This window comes from Schistocerca serialis, chromosome 2 (genome assembly GCF_023864345.2).
Source record: "Schistocerca serialis cubense isolate TAMUIC-IGC-003099 chromosome 2, iqSchSeri2.2, whole genome shotgun sequence".
In the NCBI taxonomy this organism is placed as follows: Eukaryota; Metazoa; Arthropoda; class Insecta; order Orthoptera; family Acrididae; genus Schistocerca; species Schistocerca serialis.
This window is the reverse complement of record NC_064639.1, coordinates 230,487,274-230,514,465: the sequence shown is the minus strand read 5'-3', so window position 1 is coordinate 230,514,465 and position 27,192 is coordinate 230,487,274. Positions and strand designations below refer to the sequence as shown.

At 43.4% G+C, this 27,192-nt stretch overlaps 1 protein-coding gene across 1 annotated transcript in view; it reads right to left on the bottom strand.

Annotated features, from left to right (window-relative positions):
- The window catches only part of LOC126455859 (N-acetylglucosamine-6-sulfatase-like), a 122,227-nt gene that overhangs the window by 53,866 nt on the left and 41,169 nt on the right, over positions 1-27,192 (bottom strand). Inside the window, exon 2 of the mRNA XM_050091620.1 lies at positions 9,329-9,388. Coding sequence (XP_049947577.1) covers positions 9,329-9,388 — 60 coding nt within the window. The remainder of the gene's footprint in view (positions 1-9,328; positions 9,389-27,192) is intronic.

Here is a 27,192-nt window from a genome sequence, read left to right as displayed (position 1 = left end):
GTGGATGTAGTTGGTCGTAGAGACCAGGAAGGAGGTTTTTGGTTTGGAATCCATAGGGCGTCTGGAAAGGTAATGTTCGATACCAGTAAGGCCATCGGCATTAGGAATGTTAGTGTACAGGGAGGTGACATCAGTAGTGATGGGCAGGGCACCGTGTAGTAAAGGGAAAGGAACTGTGGGGAGTTGGTCAAGGAAATGGATGACTTTCCATTTCAGTGTTGTGAATAGTGACAGAGATGCAGATGGTTCTCTTGTCTGTCCATCAGACTGTTGCTACTTTTTCTCATCTCAAAGACAGCATTTTAACTCTTGTGCAAGTTATTCTGATGTAAATACAGAGCCATATGTCTTGTGCGTCTCACTTTTGTGAGCAAAAAGTGGGTGATATCTAATAATCGTCAACATTCAGGCAATAAAATTTGTTTAGTTGTTAATAATAATAATAATAATAATAAACCCTGTGGAGGCCTGGGAAAAGTATAGGCCTCTGGTATGTTCTGCCAGTCGTAAAAGGCGACAAAAATAACAAACCACTAATAGGGCTAACCCCTCTATTAGTGTGATTAGTTGGTTCAGGACAGAACTAATGAAGCCTCGGACAAGCGCTGTCATGGTTGGGGATAACGCTTGAACCCTATGCCCGTCCACAATGATAACGACACTGCTAGCCACACGGAAAATGATTTAAATCCAAATAGAGGTGTTTTGCAGGATATGCTTCCTGCAACCACTCTAGAAGGAAAAAAAAGACAGAGGATGAGATGGTCAGATGAAGTTAACCAACACCTCGTGTTCTGTTATTACCAAGCAACCAACACAACTAGATACAGATCACAAGTATACACAACATAAATGTTGTGTGTTACCAGATACCCAGAATTAAAATTTTTAACAAACAACGACTAGCTGATCAGATCCATGTAATAATCAAAAATAATGGGATACCCCAGTCAGAATTAGAAAACATCAAACAACAAGTACAACAAATACTGGAACAAAATAATGTGCAATCAGAAGAAGAAGAAAATACAGTAATGGACTCAAACATCCCAGAGCGAACAAACAAAGAATAACACACATCAATTAAACAATCATAGGAAAACGAAATCTTAAGACAGCCACCAGAACAAGCACAAATAGAACACGAAGTGACACACATGTTAGATGTAGAAGAAAAATTTCAGCTGACATATATAGAATACAAAGACAGAAATACAGACATTAGACCATTCTTGCATAGACCACCAAATAACCCACAAGTCGAAACAACAATAACAACTATCAACACAATTATACACAACAAAATAAATGGAAATACAGCTATGGAAGAGTTACAACTACTGGTTTATATACGAGCACTCACTACACTAAATATATGCACTAGGCAGAGATCAGAACCAACCAATACACAGAAGAAACCCAAAAAACCAGCATGGCAACACAGGCTACAGATCAGAATAGAAAAACTGTGAAAAGACATCGGACAGCTAACACAATTTATAAGAAATGAAATATTAGACCAAAAACGTAAAAGGTTAGGTAAAATCTCACAACAAGAAGCGATAGAGCAATTAGATTAAAAGAAGCAGAAATTACAAGCATTGGCCAAATGACTTAGAAGATACAAAAAAAAAGTGAAAATAGAAGGAAACAAAAGCAAACATTCAACACAAACCAAAAGAAATTTTACCAGACAATAGATAACACACACATTAAAATAGACAATCCACCAAACATAACAGACATGGAACACTTCTGGATAACATATAGTCAACCCCGATACAGCATAACAGACATGCACGGTGGATACAAGCAGAAACAAACACATACAAGATGATACCACAAATGCCTGAAGTGATAATTGTGCAAAATGAAGTCACCCGAGCAATTAATTCTACACACAATTGGAAAGCCCCTGGAAAAGATAAAACAGCAAATGTCTGGCTAAAGAAGTTCACCTCAACACATTCACATCTAACTAAATTATTTAACATGTGAATATAATAGAGGGAAACATTCCATCTAAAAACAAAGATGATGTGACTTACCAAGCGAAAGTGCTGGCAGGTCGATAGACACACAAACAAACACAAACATACACACAAAATTCAAGCTTTCGCAACAAATGATTGCTTCATCAGGAAAGAGGGAAAGACGAAAGGATGTGGGCTTTAAGGGAGAGGGTAAGGAGTCATTCCAATACCGGGAGCGGAAAGACTTGCCTTAGGGGGAAAAAAGGGCAGGTATACACTCGCACACACACACGTATCTATCCGCACATGTACAGACACAGGCAGACATATGTAAATGCAAAGAGGTTGGGCAGAGATGTCAGTTGAGGCGGAAGTACAGAGGCAAAGATGTTGTTGAATGAAAGGTGAGGTACGATCAGCGGCAACTTGAAATTAGTGGAATTTGAGGCCTGATGGGTAACAGGAAGAGATAATATATTGAAGAGCAAGTTCCCATCTCCGGAGTTCTGATAGGTTGGTGTCAGTGGGAAGTAACCAGATAACCCGGACAGTGTAACACTGTGCCAAGATGTGCTGGCTGTGCACCAAAGCATGTTTAGCCACAGAGTGATCCTCATTATCAACAAACACTGTCTGCCTGTGTCCGTTCATGTGAATGGACAGTTTGTTGCTGGTCATTCCCACATAGAAGACTTCACAGTGTAGGCATGTCAGTTGGTAAATCACATGGGTGCTTTCACACGTGGCTCTGCCTTTGATCGTGTGCACCTTCCGGGTTACAGGACTGGAGTAGTAGGTGGCGGTGGGAGGGTGCATGGGACAGGTCTTACACCAGGGGCAGTTACAAGGATAGGAGCCAGAGGGTAGGGAAGATGGTTTGGGGATTTCATAGGGATGAACCAAGAGGTTACGAAGGTTGGGTGGATGGCTGAAAGACACTCTTGGTGGAGTGGGGAGGATTTCATGAAGGATGGATCTCATTTCAGGGCAGGATTTGAGGAAGTCATATTCCTGCTGGAGAGCCACATTTAGAGTCTGATCCAGTCCCGGAAAGTATCCTGTCACAAGTGGGGCACTTTTGGGGTTCTTCTGTGGGAGGTTCTGGGTTTGAGGGGATATGGAAGTGGCTCTAGCTAATTGCTTCTGTACCAGGTCGGGAGTGTAGTTGCGGGATGCGGAAGCTGTTTTCAGGTTATTGGTGTAGTGGTTCAGGGATTCAGGACTGGAGCAGATTCGTTTGCCACGAGGACCTAAGGTGTAGGGGAATGACCGTTTGATATAGAATGGGTGGCAGCTGTCAAAATGGAGGTTCGTTAGTGGGTTTGATGTGGACGGATGTGTGAAGCTGGCCATTGGACAGATGGAGGTCAACGTGAAGGAAAGTGGCATGGGATTTGGAGTAGTACCAGCTGAATCTGATGGAACCAAAGGAGCTGAGGTTGGAGAGGAAATTATGGAGCTCTTCTTCACTGTGAGTCCAGATCATGAAGATGTCATCAATAAATCTGTACCTAACTTTGGGTTGGCAGGCTTGGGTAAAGTGTTACACAGTCCAGGTTATCTGGATACTTCCCACTGACAACAACCTATCAGAACTCCGGAGATGGGAACTTGCCCTTCAATATATTCTCTCTTTCCATTACCCACCAGGTCTCAACCTCCGCTAATTTCAAGTTGCCACTGCTCGTACCTCACCTGCCATTCAACAACATCTTTGCCTCTGTACTTCCGCCTCAACTGACATCTCTGCCCAACCTCTTTGCATTTACATATGTCTGCCTGTGTCTGTATATGTGCAGATGGATATGTGTGTGTTTGCGAGTGTATACCTGTCTTTTTTTCCCCCTAATGTAAGTCTTTCCGCTCCTGGGATTGGAATGATTCCTTACCCTCACCCTTAAAACCCCACATCCTTTCGTCTTTCCCTTTCCTTCCCTCTTTCCTGATGAAGCAACCTCGGGTTGCGAAAACTTGAAATTTGTGTGTGTGTTTTTGTGTTGTTTATTGTCTCTATCAACATACCAACGTTTTCGTTTGGTAAGTTATAGCATCTTTGTTTATATATATATATATATATATATATATATATATATATATATATATATATATATATATATATAAAACAAAGATGAGGTGACTTACCGAACGAACGCGCTGGCAGGTCGATAGACACACAAACACAAACATACACACAAAATTCAAGCTTTCGCAACAAACTGTTGCCTCATCAGGAAAGAGGGAAGGAGAGGGGAAGACGAAAGGAAGAGGGTTTCCTTCTATTTTTATATATATATATATATATATATATATATATATATATATATATATATAAAAAATTGTTTAACAGTTACATTGCAGACCCATACATGGACCCTGATACACTTACACAAGGAATAACTTATCTGAAACCTAAAGATCAAGCAGACACAGCAAACCCAGCAAAATATCGCCCCATAACATGCCTACCAACAATATACAAAATTAACTTCAGTCATTACACTGAAATTAATGACACATACAACACTGAACAAAATTATAAATGAAGAACAAAAAGGCTGCTGCAAAGGAGCACGAGGATGTAAAGAGCAACTGATAATAGATGCAGAGATGACATATCAAGCTAAAAATAAACAAAGGTCACTACACTACGCATACATTGATTATCAAAAAGCTTTTGATAGTGTACCCTCACTCATGGTTACTACAAATATTGGAAATATACAAGGTAGATCCTAAATTAATACAGTTCCCAAACATAGTAATGAAAAATTGGAAAACCCCACTTAGTATGCAAACAAATTCAAATAATATCACATCACAGCCAATACAGATTAAGCATGGAATATGCCAAGGAGACTCATTAAGTCCTTTCTGGTTCTGCCTTGCTCTGAACCCACTATCCAACATGCTAAATAATACAAATTATAGATATAATATTACTGGAACATACCAACACAAAATCACACATTTGCTATACATGGATGATCTAAAACTACTGGCAGCAACAAATCAACAACTCAACCAATTACGAAAGATAACAGAAGTATTGAGCAATGATATAAATATGGCTTTTTGAACAGGCAAATGCAAGGAAAATAGCATAGTCAAGGGAAAACACACTAAAGAAGAAGATTACATATTGGATAACCACAGCGACTGCATAGAAGTGATGGAAAAAACAGATGCCTCTAAATATCTAGGATACAGACAAAAAATAGGAATAGATAATATAAATATTAAAGAAGAACTAAAAGAAAAATATAGACAAAGACTAACAAAAATACTGAAAACTGAATTGACAGCAAGAAACAAGACAAAAGCTATAAATACTTATGCTATACCAATATTGACCTACTCATTTGGAGTAGTGAAATGGTGTAACACAGACCTAGAAGCACTCAATACACTTACACAATCACAATGCCACAAACATAGAATACATCACATACATTCAGCAACAGAAAGATTCACATTAAGCAGAAAGGAAGGAGGAAGGGGATTTATTGACATAAGAAACCTACTTTATGGACAGGTAGACAATTTAAGAAAATTCCGTATAGAACGAGCTGAAACTAACAAAATACACAAAGCAATCACTCATATAAATACATTGGCTACACCACTGCAATTTCATAACCACTTCTGCAACCCTTTAGATCACATAAAATCAACAGATACGAAGAAAGTAAATTGGAAAAAGAAAACACTACATGGCATGCACCCGTATCATTTAACACAGCCACACATCGATCAAGACGCGTCAAACACATGGCTAAGAAAAGGCAATATATACAGTGAGACAGAAGGATTCATGATTGCAATACAGGATCAAACAATAAACACCAGATAATGCAGCAAGCATATTATTAAAGATTCCAATACCACAACAGATAAATGCAGACTTGGCAAACAACAAATAGAAACAGTAGATCACATCACAAGCAGATGTACAATACTAGCAAATACAGAATACACCAGAAGACATGACAATGTAGCAAAAATAATACAGCAACAACTTGCCATGTAACATAAACTAATAAAACAACACATTCCCGCATACAAGTATGCACCACAAAATGTACTGGAGAATGATGAATACAAATTATACTGGAACAGAAAATTACAACAGATAAAACAACACCACATAACAAACCTGACATCATACTCATCAATAAAAAGAAGAAATTAACACAACTAATTGAAATATCCATACCCAATACAACAAATATACAGAAGATAACAGGAGAAAAAATTGAAAAATACATCCAACTGGCTGAGGAAGTCAAGGACATGTGGCATCAGGATAAAGTTGACATTATACCAATTATACTATCAGCTACAGGAGTCATACCACACAATATCCACCAGTACATCAACGCAATACAGCTACATCCAAACATATATATACAACTACAGAAATCTATAATTATTGATACATGTTCAATTACCCGAAAGTTCCTAAATGCAATATAACATATACTGGACAGTTAAAGGGAAGTCACGCTTGATCAAGGTCCATGTCACTTTCCATTTTTAACGAGACACAACATCTGAGAAAGGAAAGAAATAATAATAAAAGTGTCTGCACATGGTTTACAGAATTGATAGCTAGAAAAGTAAAGACACGTCTCTAGCATCAAAAAGCTGGTAGACCTCAGAACCTTTCAGAATATTGAATATTTTGCCCATAATATTTAATAGTCTAGCTTCTTCACAAAGCTTTTGCAACACAGATGAATTTTTATTCTATTCTATTTCTGATAGTGTCTTTTCCCAAAAAATAAATTTTTCTAGTGTGTATGTTTCTCTTTGTGACAATAATGTTTACTGTCTTGCTAGCAACAAACTGATTAACATAATTTGTGATATTGTCCACCTAATGGTACAGTGCCACATAACCTCACTTCAAGTGACACTGAAGAGAAATATGGAATTTAGTTCAAGATCGTTGTTATTGTTGTTGTGGTTCCGATATGAAGAGTGGTTTGATGCAGCTCTCCATGCCAGTGTGTCTTGTACAAGCCTCTACATCTATGCTAAACTGCTGCAGCCTACATCCTCTTGAAATTACTTACTGTACTCCAGTATTTTTACCCTCCACAGTTCTCTCCATTACCAAGTTGACAAGTACTTGCACTTTAGGTTATGTACTAAACCAGCTGATCCTTTTTTCTCCAGTCCAGTTCAGTCCATCTCATTAGTTATTTGATCTACTTTTCAACATTCAGTTTTCACTGTAGGTTTTATTCTCTTGTTGGGGGAATTGTTATCATCTATGTTCCACTTCTATACAAGGCTGCTCTCCACACAAGTACCTTGATAACTGACTTCCTAACACTTAAATTTATATTCAATGTTAACCCATTTCTATTTTTCAGAGATGCTTTTCTTGCTATTGCCAATCTATATTTCATATGCTCTCTTCTTCTTCAATTTTCAGTCATTTTTTCACCCAAACAGCAAACTCATCTATTCCTTTTAGTTTCTCATTTCTTAAACTAATTCTCTCAATGTAACATGATGTAAGGTGATTACATGCTATTACCATTGTTTTACTTTTGTTTGTGTTCATATTATAAACTCTTTTCAATTAATAACCATTCCATTCAACTGCTCTTCCAACTCCATTGCCATCTCTAGCAGAAATACAATGTCACCAGCAAATCCCAAAGTTTTTATTTCTTCTCCCTTAATTTTCATTCCCTTTCTGAATTTCTCTCTGTTTTCCTTAACAGTTTGCTCAGTGTTTAGACTGAATAATGCCAGGAGCAGGCTACCACCCTGCTTAAATCCCTTGTCAATTCCTGCTTCTCTTTCACATCTACAGACTCCTAATTGCAGTCTGGTTTCTGTACAAGTTATGGATAACCTTTTTCTCCCTGTATTTTACACCCTGATACCTGCAGAACTTCAAAGCATGTATTACAGATATCATCATCAAAAGCTAATGCTATAAATATTGATTTGCCTTTCTTCAGTCATAGGGTCAGTATGGCCTTGCATCTTCCTACATTTCCCAGGATCCAAACCGATTTTCCCTGAGCCCAAGATTATGTTGTCAATTGTTTCTTGTGTTCCTACATTTCTCTGGAATCCAAATTCATTTTTCCTGATCCCTGTATTATACCATTAATTTTCTTAATTATATGGCAAGCACGATCAACATATTGACACAAACTCTGGTGATTTATAATTTTGTGTCTCCCAGCTCTCCACAGGTATGAGCATAAAATATTTTAACCACCAGGATTCAAACTGGCTGTCTCTGAGTCAAGGGCCATTGTAAAAGTGTGTGTTAGTGACCATAGCTACTGAGACAGGTTTCCAAAAAGTCATCAGAGGCAGGATCCATCATGAAATCTAATGTCATTCCATGTTAAGTGGTATGAGAAGGTGATCAGATGTCATATGCTGTGGTGGGAAGGGCAACAAGAACAGTAAACTCATTAAATGGTCATATTAGAATAGTCTGTTATCAAGTAAAAGAAGGATCATAAAGGGCTGCAATCAGGATGAGAATAGAAACCTTGGTGACTGTGAAAGATTGTGGTAGTTAGCAGGAAAGAAGAAGGCAAAAAGAACTGATTGGCTTAGGAGCCATTTAATGAAGGAGAAAGAGAGGAATAGAAGGGCTAGAAGAATACCACTAAGTAAAATGACATCATGAAATTTATAACATGCATAACATAACAACAATGATTATGTGAACAAATATTGCAAAAAGATGATAAATGATACTGGTGCAAGAAACAAGGAAAGCCAGAGAATAACTGGGATGGATGGAGAGCACAATAGAGACTACTTAGATAAAATAAATTCAGACCAAGCAGCCTGTAGGAATGCATTGTGTGTCTGGTGTCAAACCTGGGTATGAAGTATGAAAAAGCTGATAGCAACATAAATTTGCTCATTGAAACAGGAACAAAATATAAAGTAAAATTAATAGTTTTTATTGATAAGGTACATGATTTCTAAAAAAATGTGGTAAATTACAAATTAGAAGATCATAAACACACACACACACACACACACACACACACACACACACACACACACACGCTCACGCGCATTCGCGTGCATGCGCGAGTGTCAAAAAAGTCATTTACAAAATTGTAGAATGTTTAGAGAAGGTACAAATTGAACTGCAATAGTAATTTGGGATTCATATATGTCTCACAGTTTTTCTTTCACTTGGTTTTCTTTATGTGTGAAAATTGATTAATTCCCAAATTAAAGGCATTCTAATACTATTCACTTTTAAAACTTAACTCTTAACCTGTGTGATACCGAGTTTTCTACTATTTTTTACTGCAGTTTTCTTACCATTTAAAGAGAAACAACTATTTATATCTTACCGCATTGTTAAATGTAACTCCCATGTCTCCAATTAGGGACTGCGCTTTCTGCATTGGTGTCTGGAACAGAAACAAAGAATTGCAGGAAATGAAAAACTGAAATTGAAGGATGTGTTTATTATTTCTTTGATAAGAGATGTGTTTAGAAACATAGGTTAGAATAGACATACAATAGTAGATGGATTATTTTGTAGTTTGTAAGCAATATGTAAATGTGGTCTTGTTGACATGCCAAACCGATAGCAGAAGCCTTACTTCATATAACATGGTAGACAAATGGGATTTTGTCCATATCCCTGTGTGCTTATGAACTGGGAGACACCAAAATTGTTTTATTTAATTAAGTCATTCCTTATTACAATTAAAATGTTCTGCAAACTTGAGATTCAAACCAACTGTATTAGTTTCTGTACCAAAGCATTGTCCCTGATATTCATAACATTGAACTTCACAGAAAATGAATATGACTAAAGCAGTTAGTAGTCTACAAAACAGGAACTCCCCACACCTATGAACCAGGAACCTTGCCAAAGTGAGATGGCTTATATGCCTCAGCGACACGTAGCTGTACCATAGGTGCAGACACAATTGAAGGGTATCAGTGGAGAAGCCAGAATAAACTATGCTTCTTGAAGTGTTTCAGCAACCTTTTTAGTAGTTGCAGGAACAACAGTCTGGATAATTAACTGAATGATTAATGGAAAATCTCATATGAGATGTGAAACAAATACTAACAAAGAGATAGAGGGGCTGGCCAGTACTTACCTCAGCTCAGTACAGCCGATAGATGCACATAAAACACATAAAACAGAACCGAAAATTTACGTTCCTAGCTTTCAGAACAAATGTTCCTTCATCGGGGAGGAGAGAGGGGAAAGAAAGGGAAGAAGGGAAAGGAGATTCAGTTACTCACAACCCAGGTTATGAAGCAACAGGGAAAGGAAAATAGGGAGGGTAGCAAGGATGGAGGCATGGTTGTCAGAGGGAAGCCAAAGATATTCTACTGTAAGTACTGTGCCAGCTTCAAACCAAAGAGGATGCATACAGAAGTAAAGAGGTATATAGTGTAAAGATAAACACAACTATGTAGGATGAAAAGATGCGTGAATGGCTAAAGAGGAAAGGGAAAGAGAAGAAGACTGAAGAGTAAATGGGATTGAGGTTGTTTAACGTAGGTTCAGTCCAGGGGGATGGCGGGATGAAAGGATGTGTTGGAGTGCAAAGCTGTTACCCAGGATCCCATTCCCTCCATCCAGACTGAGCTGCAAAAAATCCTAAAAATCCAAGGTCCCTCACAAGGCCTCACAATGGCTTCCATAGACTTACTCACTCCACCTGAGCCACGTACCCCTACCTTCTACCTATTACCCAAAATCCACAAAGAGAACCATCCTGGCCATCCCATTGTAGCAGGCTTCAAAGCTCCAACCGAACGTATCTCAGCTCTGGTAGACCAGCACCTCCAACCTATCACCCGCAGACTCCCATCCTACAGCAAAGACACAAACCACTTCCTAGAATGCCTCAAATCCATTCCCACTCCTCTCCCACCTGAAACCTTTCTTGTCACCATAGATGCTACATCCCTTTACACAACCCCCCTGCAGGTTCAGGGGTTAGAATAGGCCTGTGGTATTCCTGCCTGTCGTAAGAGGCGACTAAAAGGAGTCTCACATGTTTCGGCCTTATGTGATGGTCCCCTCTCGGGTTTGACCTCCATCTTTCTAAATTATTCCGAAGAGCGAGCCAATTGGGGAAGGGCGCCTTACATGGTGCACTGTATCCGTCGTGCAATTAGACCTTTAGCCGTCTTTCTCGTCGTTGCAATGGTGTCCCGCTCGTTTTCGATCTCTTGGGCGATTACCACGCTGCACTCTGCAGTGTTTCTTTTAACTGCGACAATGACCTTGGCCATTTTTGCACCTAAGATCCAGCACGGTAGCCAGCCCGTTGTGGTGGGGCCGCCATGTACCCTCTTGGTTGTAGCCCCCTGACAACACAGGGATCGCTCTACTGATGCCTGCGCCGTTAACTCCCCACGTATGCCAAGGAGTAGATGCCCATCTCCTTGGGGCATCAGGACTCCCAGCAATGGTCGTCCTGCCAGGTGGCTATTGCTGCGGCTGGGTGGCGCCCGTGGGGAGGGCCCTTGGTCGGAGTAGGTGGCATCAGGGCGGATGACCCGCAATGAAGCGTGGTACATCATCTCTCGCTGGCGGCCAGCCGCCAGCAGTCTCTAAGCGTTCTCGGGCTCAATTTAATGCTGAAAAGTACAATCCCAAAACGTTCCCCTCTCTGGCCCCGCCGTGGGAGGAATGTAAATCTCAGGTTGGCAGTAGCAATTATTCGCCCCGATTCTTAGTTTGTACGAGAGCTGATGGGGAGTCTTTTCTCTCCACAAAGCCTCAGTTCTTCGTCGAACATTTAGAGGTTGGGGAGGTGGAGGGCTTGTCAAAAATGCGCTCTGGATCGGTCCTGATCCAAACGGCATCCTCTGCCCAGTCACGACGGTTACTTGCTTGTGACAAGTTGGGGGATGTTGCTGTTATGATCACACCGCATAAGAGTTTAAATATGGTCCAGGGAGTTATTTACCATAAGGACCTTCTTTTGCAGTCTGATGACGAGCTGCGCGCCAACTTAGAGCGCAGAGGTGTACATTTCGTCCGGCGCGTTCATCGGGGTCCGAAGGAAAATCAGATAGCTACTGGTGCCTTCATCTTGGCCTTCGAGGGTGATACGTTACCGGAAAAGGTCAAGGTGATGGTCTACCGATGTGACGTCAGGCCCTATATTCCTCCCCCGATGCGGTGCTTCAAGTGCTGAAAGTTTGGCCATATGTCTTCCCGCTGCACTTCCAGCCTCACGTGTCGAGATTGCGGACGCCCGTCTCATCCCGATACTCCATGTGCCCCACCTCCCATCTGTGTCAACTGCGGGGAGCACCATTCACCTTGCTCGCCAGACTGCAGAATCTTCCAGAAAGAACGCAAAATCATGGAATATAAGACCCTGGACCGACTGACTTATACTGAGGCCAAAAGGAAATACGACCGATCACATCCCGTGAGAATGACATCATCCTACGCCACTGCTGCAACACCTGTGCTCGCCCCATCAGTTTCGCGACTTCCGGCCGGATCGCTGAGTGGTACAACTCCTCCTGCCCCCTTGCCAGTGGGGGGCTCTACCCACCGGGTTGCTCCTGCACCACCTACCTCAGGGGCAACACCATCCCCCCCATCAGGGACGTCCGTCCCTGCTTCTAAGCCGGAGAAGTGTCCAACTTCTTCGGCTACTCACGCTCGCAAGGGGTCCCTTGGGTCCCTCCCTTCCCAGGGTTCCACCAGTGGGAAGGCTGACGACCGACAGTGGCGTAAGTGCCCGCAATCAGCTGGTCGACGGGCTTCACGATCCTCCTCAGTCCCGGAGACTGAATCGGTGAAGCCCTCCCAGCCAGTTAAACCCAAGGAGCAGCGTGAGAAATCAAAGAAGAAGAGCTCTAAGCCCAAGGAACTCGCGGTGGCAGCCACCCCACCGCCACCTTCCAGCTCTGCGTCTGAGGACGAGGTGGAGATCCTGGCGTCCGCTGAGGACCTAGATCTCGCCGGTCCCTCAGACGCCATGGATAGCACTAGCACGGGTGCTCAATCGGAGGCAGCAGGTGACCCAGCGGCGTAATCTGCCTTCCCCGTCCCGTCACGCCTTTCTCCGCTATGGACAATACCATCCTCCAGTGGAACTGCAGCGGTTTCTTCCACCATCTAGCTGAGCTCCGCCAGCTTATCAGCCTTGATCCTTTCCTTTGCATTGCTCTGCAGGAAACTTGGTTTCCGGCAATGCGAACCCCCGCCCTCCATGGCTATCGGGGTTATTATAAGAACCGAGCAGCTTATGAAAGGGTGTCTGGTGGCGTCTGCATATATGTCCTTCACACTGCACAGCGAGTCTATCCCTCTCCAGACGCCTTTAGAGGCTGTCGCTGTACGCGTGTGGACACCACAGGCTATTACCGTCTGCAGTCTTTACCTTCCACTGGATGGTGATGTCTCGCAGCATGTCCTGGCTGCACTGGTCGCTCAATTGCCGCCACCTTTCTTGCTATTGGGCGACTTCAACGCCCGTAACCCTCTGTGGGATGGGTCAGTGGCCACAAGTCGAGGCGCCATCGTTGAGCATTTCTTGTCGCAGCTCGATCTCTCGCTGTTAAATGATGGTGCCTTCACACACTTCAGTGTGGCGCATGGCACCTACTCCGCCATTGACCTTTCCATCTGTAGCCATAGCCTCTTACCGTCTGTCCAATGGAGTGTGCATGACGACCTGTGTGGTAGTGACCACTTTCCGCTCTTTTTGTCACTACCACAGCGTCACTCTTCTGGGCGCCCTAGCAGATGGGCTATGAATAAGGCTGACTGGGATTTGTTCTCCTCCACTGCCGCTTTTGAGTTTCTCTCTACTGATGACATTGATGCGGTGGTTCAATCGGTCACCACCGGCATCGTTACTGCCGCCGCGTCTGCCATTCCCCGTTCTTCTGGGTCCCCTCGGCGGAAGGCTGTGCCTTGGTGGTCCCCTGAGATCGCTGAAGCGATTAAAGATCGCCGGCGGGCGCTCCAGCGTCACAAGCGACATCCCTCCTTAGCCCACCTTATCGCCTTCAAACGGCTGCGTGTGCGGGCCCGCCTCCTCATCCGCCAAGGCAAGAAGGAGTGCTGGGAGCGGTATGTGTCCACCATTGGCCTCCATGTCACTCCCTCGCAGGTCTGGGCCAAGATTCGACGCGTCTACGGCTATCGGACCCCTGCCAGCGTCCCTGCGCTCTCACTGAATGGGGCCGTTTGTACTGACTCCGACGTCATTGCAAATCGCTTAGCAGAGCATTTTGCTATGAGTTCTGCTTCTGCGAATTACCCCCAGGCCTTCCGCTCCGTTAAAGAGCGGATGGAACGTCGGAGCCTTTCTTTTCGCACCAACCACCCGGAATCTTACAATGCTCCATTCAGTGAGTGGGAATTTCGCCGTGCCCTAGCTGCTTGCCCTGATACCGCTCCTGGGCCAGATGGCATCCACTGTCAGATGCTGAAGCACCTTTCAGTGGCCTGCCAGCGGCGCCTTCTCGATCTTTACAACCGTCTTTGGGTCGAGGGGGAGTTTCTGTCGCAATGGCGGGAAGGCATTGTCATCCCCGTTTTGAAACCTGGAAAGACCCCTCTGGAGGTGGACAGCTACCGTCCCATTAGCCTCACCAACGTTCTTTGCAAGTTGCTTGAACGGATGGTGAGCCGGCGCTTGCATTGGGTACTGGAGTCTTGGGGCCTTCTGGCTCCGTCTCAGGGTGGGTTCCGTAGAGGCCGCTCCGCCACGAACAATCTGGTGAGCCTGGAGTCGGCCATCCGTACTGCTTTTGCCCGCCGTCAGCACCTGGTCGCTGTCTTTTTCGACATGCGGAAGGCGTACGATACGACATGGCGTCATCACATTCTTTCTACGCTTCATGGGTGGGGCCTTCGGGGTCCTCTGCCGATTTTTATCCGCAATTTTCTGTCGTGTCGTACCTTCCGCGTGCAAGTCGCGGCCTCGTATAGTTCCTCCCACGTCCAGGAGAACGGTGTGCCACAGGGCTCTGTTTAAAGTGTCTGTCTGTTTTTAGTAGCCATTAACGGGCTTGCTGCGGCCGTGGGAAATTCTGTCTCCGCTTCCCTGTATGCTGACGACTTCTGCCTTTATTACAGCTCTACTGGCATTGCAGCTGTTGAACGTCAGCTACAGGGCGCTATCTGTAAGGCGCAGTCTTGGGCTGTAGCGCATGGGTTTCAGTTTTCGGCGGCCAAGACCCGCGTTATGCATTTCTGCCGGCGCCGAACAGTCCGTCCTGAGCCGCGGCTTTATCTTGCCGACGAACTCCTTGCTGTGGTGCAGACCCACAGGTTTTTGGGGGTGGTTTTCGATGCCCGGTTGACTTGGCTGCCTCATATCCGGCAGCTTAAACAGACGTGTTGGCGGCATCTAAACGCTCTGAGATGCTTGAGCCACACCCGCTGGGGCGCCGACCGCTCTACCCTGTTGCGGCTCTACCAGGCGTTAATCCAGTCCCGTCTGGATTATGGGAGCCTGGCTTATGGCTCAGCATCCCCATCTGCGTTACGGGTGCTGGACCCAATTCTCCACAGCGGGATACGCCTTGCCACTGGTGCTTTCCGCACCAGCCCTGTGGACAGCGTACTAGTGGAGGCAGGTGTACCTCCACTGCGGTTTCGACGCCAACGTTTGCTGGCCGCTTATGCTGCCCATGTTCTAAGCTCGCCCAGGCATCCAAACTATCGTCTCCTGTTCCCGCGGTCGGTCGTCCGTATGCCAGACCGTCGGCCCCGGTCTGGTTGTACAATAGCGGTCCGCGTCAAAGAGCTTCTCTCTGGGCTCCAGGGTTTCACTGTTCCACCTCCTTTCCGGGCTACTTTGCATACACCCCCATGGTGTGTTCGTCGCCCTAGCCTTCGGCTCGACTTGGCACGGGGCCCTAAGGACTCAGTCCCTCCAGAGGCCTTCCGCCGCCGCTTTTATTCCATCCTGGCCACGTATCAGGGCTCTGGTGTTGTTTACACTGACGGTTCGATGGTTGCTGGTCGTGTCGGATATGCGCTCACTCTAGGGGACCATTCCGAACAACGTTCCTTGCCGGATGGCTGCAGCGTTTACACTGCTGAACTGGTCGCCATCTTTCGTGCCCTAGAGTATATCCGCTCCTGCTCAGGTGAGTCCTTCGTTCTCTGTAGCGATTCCCTGAGCGGTTTACGAGCTCTCGACCAGTGTTTCCCTCGTTCTCGTCTGGTGATGGCTATCCACTAGTCTCTGCATACTCTCGCCTGTTGCGGCCGCTCTGTGGTCTTTGTGTGGACCCCTGGTCATGTCGGTATCCCGGGTAACGAACATGTTGACCGCCTGGCGATAGAGGCCACCAGTAAGCCATCTCTGGACGTTGGCCTCCCAGAGACTGATTTGCGGGCAGTCTTCCGCCGCAAAATCTTGGCGCTATGGAACGATGAATGGCGCGAACTGACAATGCGCAATAAACTCCGTGCTGTCAAGGAGACGACGGCTGTGTGGCGGTCATCCCTGCGAGCCACTCGCAGGGACTCAGTAGTTCTTTGCCGGCTCCGCATTGGCCACTCCCGGCTGACACACAGTTATTTACTGCGCTGGGAGGACCCTCCTCTATGTCGCTGTGGGGCAGCTTTGACAGTGGCCCACATTTTGCTGGCCTGCCCCCTTTTAGCTGTGGTCAGGCAGACATTTGCGCTGCCTGCTACGCTCCCTGCCCTTTTAACAGACGACTCCACTATGGTTGACTTAGTTTTACGTTTTATTTGGGCAGGGGGATTTTATCATTTACTCTGAGTGTTTCTGTTTTATTTTATTGTTTTGTGTTGATTCTGGCCTTTGGCCTATGGCTTTACACTGATTTTTTAATGTGTTTCTAAGTGGTTGGCCTTTCCTTTTTTATGTCTATGGTCGGCCAACCACCGTCACACTCTGTGTGGTTTTAGTTTGTTTTGTCTTGTCTTTGTCTCAGTATCTCTTGTTCTGTATCGTCTGTTATCTCTTCTGTTCCTCGTTTTTATTCTCTGTGGGTGTTCTTTGTCTTTGGAAAAAGGGACTGATGACCATAGCAGTCTGGTCCCTTTAATCCCCCAAACCAACCAACCTTTACACAAACATCCCACATACCCATGGTCTCTCTGCCCTTGAGCACTACCTCTCCCAACACCCACCCGAAGAGCTTCCAAAAACCTCGTTCCTTATCACACTTACCAACTTCATCCTCACCCATAATTACTTCACTTTTGAAGGCCAGACCTACAAACAAATCAGGGGAACAGCCATGGGAACCAGGATGGCTCCGTCCTATGCCAACCTCTTCATGGGCCGCATGGAGGAGGCTTTCCTGAAGACCCAACAGCTGCTTCCCCTGGCCTGGTATAGGTTTATAGATGACATCTTTGTGGTCTGGACTCATGGTGAAGAAACACTCCTTAATTTCCTCCATAACCTCAACTCCTTTTCGAATCTGAATTTCACCTGGTCCTTCTCCAAAACCCAAGCCACCTTCCTGGATGCTGACCTTCACGTTGTTGAAGCTCACATCCACACCTCTGTCCATATCAAACCCACAAACAAACAACAGTACCTTCACTTTGATAGCTGCCATCCTTTCCACATCAAACGCTCCCTTCCCTACAGCCTAGGTATTCGTGGCAAACGTATCTGCTCCAGTGACGAATCCCTCAACAATTACACCAATAACCTGACCAATGCATTCCTCTCCCGCAACTATCCTGCAGACCTTGTCCACAAACAGATTTCCCAAGCAATACATTCCTCCCCGTCCAACAACAATGTTCCTACCCCCAGACCACACAGAAGCATCCCCCTTGTCACCCAATATTATCCTGGCCTCGAAACCATCAACAAATTACTCCGCCAGGGATATGACTTTCTCAAGTCAACCCCTGAAATGAGATCATCCCTTGACAAAATTCTCCCCACACCACCCAGAGTTGCCTTTCGTCGCCCCCCTAACCTCCATAACATCCTTGTTAAACCCTACAATATTCCCAGACTACCTTCTCTACCCAGCGGTTCCTACCCCTGTAACCGACCCCACTGCAAAACCTGCCCCATGCATCCCCCCACAACCACCTACTCCAGCCCCGCTACTGGTAAAACATACACAATTCAAGGCAGGGCCACGTGTGAAACTACACATGTCATTTATCAACTGACATGCCTGCACTGCACAGCCTTTTACATCGGCATGACAACAACTAAACTGGCTGAGCGCATGAACGGACACAGACGAACTGTCCGCCTAGGAGATGCCCAATACCCAGTAGCGGAGCATGCCCTCCAGCATAATTCTAGGGACCTAGGAACCTGCTACACCGTATGTGCCATTTGGCTTCCCCCACCCAACACCAGTCCCTCTGAACTGCAGAAATGGGAACTTGCACTCCAACACATCCTTTCATCCCGCCATCCCCCTGGACTGAACCTACGTTAAACAACCTCAATCCCATTTACTCTTCAGTCTTCTTCTCTTTCCCTTTCCTCTTTAGCCATTCATGCATCTTTTCATCCTACATAGTTGTGTTTATCTTTACACTATATACCTCTTTACTTCTGTATCCATCCTCTTTGGTTTGAAGCTGGCACAGTACTTACAGTAGAATATCTTTGGCTTCCCTCTGACAACCATGCCTCCATCCTTGCTACCCTCCCTATTTTCCTTTCCCTGTTGCTTCATAACCTGGGTTGTGAGTAACTGAATCTCCTTTCCCTTCTTCCCTTTCTTTCCCCTCTCTCCTCCCCGACGAAGGAACATTTGTTCTGAAAGCTAGGAACGTAAATTTTCGGTTCTGTTTTATGTGTTTTATGTGTATCTATCGGCTGTACTGAGCTAAGTACTGGCCAGCCCCTCTATCTCTTTGTTAGTATTTGGATAATTAACTGTTAAGACTTGTAATATTAGCCAACATGCTGTGCTGTGAACGGCTGAAAGAAAGGGGAAACTATAGCCATTATATTTTTTTAAGGACATGCAGCTTTCTTGTATGGCTGAATGGTGATGGCATCCTCTTGGATAAAATATTCCAGAGGTTAAATACTCTCCCATTCAGCTCTCCAGGTGGGAAGTACTCATGAGGATGTCATCATGAAGGAAAAACAAATTACAGTTTATGGTTCACAGAATGGGATGTTAGATCTTCTAATCCGGTAGATATGGGTATATATGTTAGAGAATTTAAAAAGGGAAATGGATAGGTTGAGCTTTGTTGTTGTGGGAATTAATGAAGTGCAGTGGCTGGAAGAACAGGACTTCTGGTCAGTTAGTACAGGGTTATCAACACAAAATCAAATAGGGGTAATGTGAAAGTAGACCTAATAATCAATAAGAAAACAGGAATGCTGGTAAGCTACTATGAACAGCATAGTGAATGCATTATAATAGCAAAGACAGATACAAAGCCAACACCTACCACTGTAGTACAAGTTTATATGCCAACTAGCTGTGCAGATGATGAAGAGATTGAAAAAATATGTGATGAGATATAATACATTATTCAAATAGTTAAGGAAGATGAAAATTTAATTGTGGTGGGGGACTGGAATTTAACAATAGGAACAGGAAGAGAAGGAAAATTAGTAGAAGAACAAGGACTGGGAAAAAGGATTGAAAGAGGAAGCCACTTTGCAGAGAGCTATTAACCTTTGCTAACACCTGTTTAAGAATCTCATAAAATAAGGGCATATACACAGAAGAGACCTGTAAACATTAAAAGATTTCACATTGATTATGTGATGGTAAGAAAGAGATTTTGAAATCATATTTTAAATTGTAGGACATTTTCAGGGACAGATTTGGACTCTGTCCATAATTTATTGGTTACGAACTGCAGGTCAAAACTGAAGGAAACGCAAAAAGGTAGGAAATTGAGGAGCTGTGATCTATATACAATGAAAGAACAAGATGTTGTTGAGAGTTTCAGAGATGGCATTAGGCAATGAATGCTCAAAATAAAAGAAAGGAATACAATAGGAAACAGGTTGGTAGCTTTGAAAGATGAAAAACTGAATGCATCAGAGAATCAAATGCATAAAAAGATAAGACCTATTGTACATCCCTGGATAACAACGGAATAGCAAATTGTGGTTTATTCATTTGCTGTTGTGTATCTGCAATCAATTTGATTTGCATACAGGCGATATATACATACTTGTATCCAGCTCAAATTATGAGTTTCTCATGTATGAATTCATCCCCTGAGTAATAGCATTTCAGTATCAGTACCTTCTTTTCAGTAGTCCTAAATTCATCTTCCTTAACTTGTATCTTTTTAAATCACTATAAGTTTCATTCCCATAGATTGAGCTGCCTGGGCATACATTTTTAAGTGGTGGGTGGTAAGCATAAAGTTTTCCTTGTTTCTGAGAGTGAAGAAACTGATTTTTATATTTGCACACACACACACACACACACACACACACACACACATATATATATATATATATATATATATATATATATATATATATATATATACAAAGATGGAAAAGATGTTGTTGAGAGTATATAATTTTTCCCACGTGGAATGTTTCCTTCCATTATATATATATATATATATATATATATATATATATATATATATATACACACACACTCCTGGAAATGGAAAAAAGAACACATTGACACCGGTGTGTCAGACCCACCATACTTGCTCTGCACACTGCGAGAGGGCTGTACAAGCAATGATCACACGCACGGCACAGCGGACACACCAGGAACCGCGGTGTTGGCCGTCGAATGGCGCTAGCTGCGCAGCATTTGTGCACCGCTGCCGTCAGTGTCAGCCAGTTTGCCGTAGCATACGGAGCTCCATCGCAGTCTTTAACACTGGTAGCATGCCGCGACAGCGTGGACGTGAACCGTATGTGAAGTTGACGGACTTTGAGCGAGGGCGTATAGTGGGCATGCGGGAGGCCGGGTGGACGTACCGCCGAATTGCTCAACACGTGGGGCGTGAGGTCTCCACAGTACATCGATGTTGTCGCCAGTGGTCGGCGGAAGGTGCACGTGCCCGTCGACCTGGGACCGGACCGCAGCGACGCACGGATGCACGCCAAGACCGTAGGATCCTACGCAGTGCCGTAGGGGACCGCACCGCCACTTCCCAGCAAATTAGGGACACTGTTGCTCCTGGGGTATCGGCGAGGACCATTCGCAACCGTCTCCATGAAGCTGGGCTACGGTCCCGCACACCGTTAGGCCGTCTTCCGCTCACGCCCCAACATCGTGCAGCCCGCCTCCAGTGGTGTCGCGACAGGCGTGAATGGAGGGACGAATGGAGACGTGTCGTCTTCAGCGATGAGAGTCGCTTCTGCCTTGGTGCCAATGATGGTCGTATCCGTGTTTGGCGCCGTGCAGGTGAGCGCCACAATCAGGACTGCATACGACCGAGGCACACAGGGCCAACACCCGGCATCATGGTGTGGGGAGCGATCTCCTACACTGGCCATACACCACTGGTGATCGTCGAGGGGGCACTGAATAGTGCACGGTACATCCAAACCGTCATCGAACCCATCGTTCTACCATTCCTAGACCGGCAAGGGAACTTGCTGTTCCAACAGGACAATGCACGTCCGCATGTATCCCGTGCCACCCAACGTGCTCTAGAAGGTGTAAGTCAACTACCCTGGCCAGCAAGATCTCCGGATCTGTCCCCCATTGAGCATGTTTGGGACTGGATGAAGCGTCGTCTCACGCGGTCTGCACGTCCAGCACGAACGCTGGTCCAACTGAGGCGCCAGGTGGAAATGGCATGGCAAGCCGTTCCACAGGACTACATCCAGCATCTCTACGATCGTCTCCATGGGAGAATAGCAGCCTGCATTGCTGCAAAAGGTGGATATACACTGTACTAGTGCCGACATTGTGCATGCTCTGTTGCCTGTGTCTATGTGCCTGTGGTTCTGTCAGTGTGATCATGTGATGTATCTGACCCCAGGAATGTGTCAATAAAGTTTCCCCTTCCTGGGACAATGAATTCACGGTGTTCTTATTTCAATTTCCAGGAGTGTGTGTGTGTATATATATATATATATATATATATATATATATATATATATATATATATATATATATATATAAAACAAAGATGATATATATTTCCTACGTGGAATGTTTCCCTCTATTATATATATATATATATATATATATATATATATATATATATATATATAAAATAGTGGGAAACATTCCACATGGGATATATATATCTAAAAACAAAGATGCTGTAACTTACCAAACGAAAGTGCTGACATGTTGATAGACACACAAATATACACACAACATTCAAGCTTTCGCAACCAACGGTTGCTTCATTAGGAAAGAGGGAAGAAGGGGGAAAGACAAAAGGATGTGGGTTTTAAGGGAGAGGGTAAGGAGTCATTCCAATCCTGGGAGTGGAAAGACTTACCTTAGGGGGAAAAAAGGACAGGTATACACTCGCACACACACACATATCCATCCGCACATACACAGACACAAGCAGACATTTATAAAGGCAAAGAGTTTGGGCAGAGATGTCAGTCGAGGTGGAAGTACAGAGGCAAAGATGTTTTTGAATGACAGGTGAGGTATGCCGCGACTCTTACCTCACCTGTCATTCAGGTTCTGTGGGGGCTTGGTATCCAGCTACAATGGGGCGGCCGGGATGTTTGGGTTTGTGAATTTTAGGAAGTAGGTAGTGGGATCAGGAGGTTGATGGAGTCAGGTGAAAGGTTTTGTAGGAGGCTTAATGTTCTTAGGATTCCTTGAAGCTCCACCTGGACATCAGGAATGGGATTACCTTGGCATTTGTGCCACATATGTGGGAGGGTGCATGGGACAGGTTTTACACTGGGGGCAGTTACAAAGGTAGGAGCCAGAGGGTAGTGTACTTCCGCCTTGATTGACATCTCTGCCCAAACTCTTTGTATTTACATATTTCTGCCTGTGTTTGTACATGTGCAGATGGATGTGTGTGTGTGTGTGTGTGTGTGTGTGTGTGTGTGTGTGTGTGTGCGCGCGCGCGAGTGTATACCTGTCCTTTTTTCTTGTTTTCCTCCTAAGGTAAGTCTTTCTGCTCCCGGGATTGGAATGACTCCTTACCCTCTCCTGTAAAACCCACATCCTTTCATCTTTCCTCTCCTTTCCTCTTTCCTGATGAAGCAACCTTGGGTTGCGAAAGGTTGAAATTTGTGTGTGTGTTTGTGTGTTTTTTATTGTGTCTATCTACCAGTGCTTTCTCGTTTGGTAAGTCACAGCATCTTTGTTTTTTATATATATTTTTCTCACGTGGAATGTTTCCCTCTATTATACATATATAAATTGAACCATTCATGTATGGATCACAGAAAGAATGGTTGTTTAAATGCCTCTGAGAGTGCTGCAATTAATCTAATATTGTCCTCACTGTCCTACAGGGTTGTTATGTAGAGGTCCAGTCCTTGGAACTTTGTAAGCAGGCTTTCTCAGGATAGTTTATGTCTATCTTCAAGAGTCTTCTCCAGTTCAGTATCCTCAGCTCCTCATCGTCTCTGTGACCCTCTCCCAAGGCACAAACAAAGCTGTGACCATTCATGCTACCCATTTGATAAATAACCAGAAAAGTTTTATAAAAATAGTAAACTTTGACAAAGTCTGTGTTTCTTTGTTATTTTTTAGTGGTGTCTATCAGCTGGGGTTGGCACACCTGACTCTTGAACATGTTGGTGAAAATTGGTGAAACAAGATGGTGGGAACCGGCAAGGGTCCCACTAGCAGTAGAGCGTCATTACATTTCTATTAGCTGAAGGGTTGAAACCAATGAAAATTCCCTGTTGGATGGCAGTGAAATATGGTGAAAGTTGTTTGAGTCGAACACAAATGTACAAGTGGCCAGATAAGTTCAAACAGGGTGTAAAAAGTGTTGAAGATTCACCATGCCCAGGACGCTTCCTCTGTGCAGTTATGGAGAACAAAATTGTGAGAGTTGATGAGTTGATATGGGAAAACTTGTGTAATTATGGTAAACGATATTGTGGTACTGATGACATTAGTGTCAGATCAGCCTGCCATATTGTTCATGATGTACTGGTGTTCAAGAAATTGTTTGTGAGGTAGGTTACAAAACATCAGAAATGAAGGAAAGATGCATGGATGTGTGCAGGGAGACCTGAAATTCATCTACTTGTTCCAATATTCCCTGGATCTGGGACCTTCAGATTATTGCATTTTTAATCCACTGAAAGAAGCTCTTTGTGGCTCAAGATTTGCTGCCAATGAGGAAGTGCAGGCAGTGGTGCATAACTGGTTACGCAAATGCCCCCAAGACTTCTTTGCACATGGAATTGAGAAGTGGGCCGACACCCGCATACATCCGTAGAACTTGAGGGGGATTATGTTGAAAAATAAATAAATTGTATTCCATTCTCATTATAGGTCTTTTTATAAAAATCAGGTTTTTTATTAAAGGACCCTTGTACATCTCATATCGCATGTGAGTCATATTTAGTACCAACCCCACACACTCAAACAGTATTCAAGGATGGGTCACTTGAGTGATTTATAAGCAATCTCCTTTGTAGCCTGATAGCATTTCCCCAGTAGTTTACCAATAAACCAAAGTCTACCACCTGCTCTATCCACAACTGACACTACATGCATGTCCCATACCATATTCCTAACAAATTATAAACTGTTACACCCAGGTAACTGTATGAGTTACCAGCTTCCAACTGTGACTCACTGATATTATAGCCATAGGACACTGCATTTTTTTCATTATGTGAAGTGCACAAATTTACATTTCTGATTTAAAGCAAGTTCCCAATTTTTATACCACTTTCAAATCTTATCAAGACCTGACAGAATAGTTATGCAGCTTTTTTTGGACATTCATTTCAGATAGCTGCATCATCTGCAAGAAGTTTGAGGTTACTATTAATGTTATCTGCAAGATCATTAATATACAACATGAACAGCAAGGATACTGATGTACATCCCTGGGGCACACCCAAGCTGTTCATGACTTTCCATACAAGATAACTTGCTGCATCCTCTCTACCAAAAAAATCCTCAATGCTGATACAAATTTTGCTTGATATCCCGTATGATTGGCTTTCGATGGTAAGTGTAGATGTGGTACTCAGTCACATGCTTTTCAAAAATCAAAAAATACTGCATCTGCTTGATTTCTTTGACCCAAGGGTTGCAGTATATCATGTGAGAAAAGTGCGAGTTGTGTTCAGGTGATTGATGTTTTCAGAACTGTTGCTGGTTACATGGAGGAGGTCATTCTGTTTGAGATGCATTATGTCTGATCACAGAATATGTTCTAAGATTCTACAATAACCTAGATATGCAATATATCTAATCAGTACTCACCATTGATCCATTCATTTCATTTAAACATATTTAATTCATTCTTAATCTCATAGTACTGTTGAACTAGTCAGAGACAATGGAGGGTTCCTGTATATTCCAAAATCAAAGTAGGGTCAAGACCAACTGGCTAGTTAATAGTCTGTTGAATAGTTGTTTGAATGATGTGCCATAATAGTGGATCTGAAAATATACAATTTGGTATTACTGACAATCTTAAGGCTGCTTTGATGAGGTAACATTTCCAGCCAAACTCTAGCACTCCAGGCAGCCCATTCACATGATGACATGTGGCCTGTATAGTTAGCTGCTGTGCTTCACTAGAGTTCATGTGAAAGTAAGGTTTCACACTTGTGTTCACTTCCTATGCTTGCTCACAGTCCAGCAAATGACAAGGGTTGCTCTACTGAAAATGCCATTTACACATTCACTCACCAGATTTTACAACCATAAAATAATAAAGGTTGGTATTTTCTGCAATCTCTGTAAAGGATTTGCCATTGTGAATCACAGTATTCTCCTAGATAAATTGGCATTTTACAGGATTGATGGTATACCCGACCAATGGATAATGTCACATGCAACCAAAAGAATGCAGAAAGTTGTTGTACTTAGTAATTCATGCAACATAGTCCAGGGGCATAATTCTGACTAGAGAGAAATCATGTTCCTCACGGTTAAATCTCAGATCCACTACTGAACCTCAAATATGTAAATAATCAATCAGAATTGACTCTTTTTGCAGATGCCACTAGTATTGTAACCAGTCCAAGTGCATGTATGGAAACAAAAGAAATGGTAAACAAAGTTCTTAAAAGTATCATTGACTGGTTTTCTGTGAATGATCTCACCCTAAATTTTAAAAAGACATAAGTTATTCAGTTCTGCACATGTATAGGTACTACACCAGTGGTAAAAATAACAAATGCTGAGGAAATAATAAATAAGGTGGAAACTTCAAAATTCTTATGGGTCAATATTGATGAGAAATTAAATTGGAAAAACACATTTGGAACTCCTATAAACAACTTAGTTCATCAACATTTGTGCTTAGAATCATTGCAAATCTTGGGGAGAGACATAAGAGACACAACAGTAAATAACATATTTTGCATATTTTCATTCGATAATGTCATACAAAATAATGTTCTGGGCAACTTATCTTTAAAAAAGAAAGTCTGCATTTCCTAAAAAAGACACTGTAAGAATAATATGTTGTGCTCACCCATGATCATCTTGTAGGCATCTGTTTAAGAAGTATATTAATTCCCTCATGACGTTTGTTGTAAATAATCAAATACAGTTCAAAAGGAACACTGAAGTACATAATTACAACACCAGAAGGAAAAATAACATTCTTTACTCCACAAAAGGTTGTCTTTAGGACAAAAAGAGGTGCACAATATTGCAACAAAAATTTTTGATCACTTACCTAGTGATACAAAATGTCTGATAGACAGCAAAGTTGAATTTGATAGCAAACTGAGAAAGTTTCTCCTTTAGAACTCCTTCTATTTTGTAGAAGAATTTCTATCATTGTAATGTGTCCACATCATTAGGACCCATCCTGAAAAATGTTCCATGGAACGTAACTAACTAACTAAGTGAGAGAAGTTCTACCATGTCTTTTGTGCCCATTCTTGAAATCCAATTCCTTGGAAGATTTTTGTTGTGGTCCTGCAAGGTCTGGTGCGATCTAGCCCAGTTCCTCCTTCCTGTATAAGCAATTGGCTTACAAAGTGAAGTGAACAGATTTAGTGCAGTGAAGCTTAGTGAGGGCCAGAAGTACCAAGCAACTTATGTTACCATTTCCTTACTGGCCACTCCTTTACTCTTTGACCACAAAGTGTGCCCAGAAATGAGTTTCTTTCATCCAACAGCCAAGTCTGTTTTTGTCCTG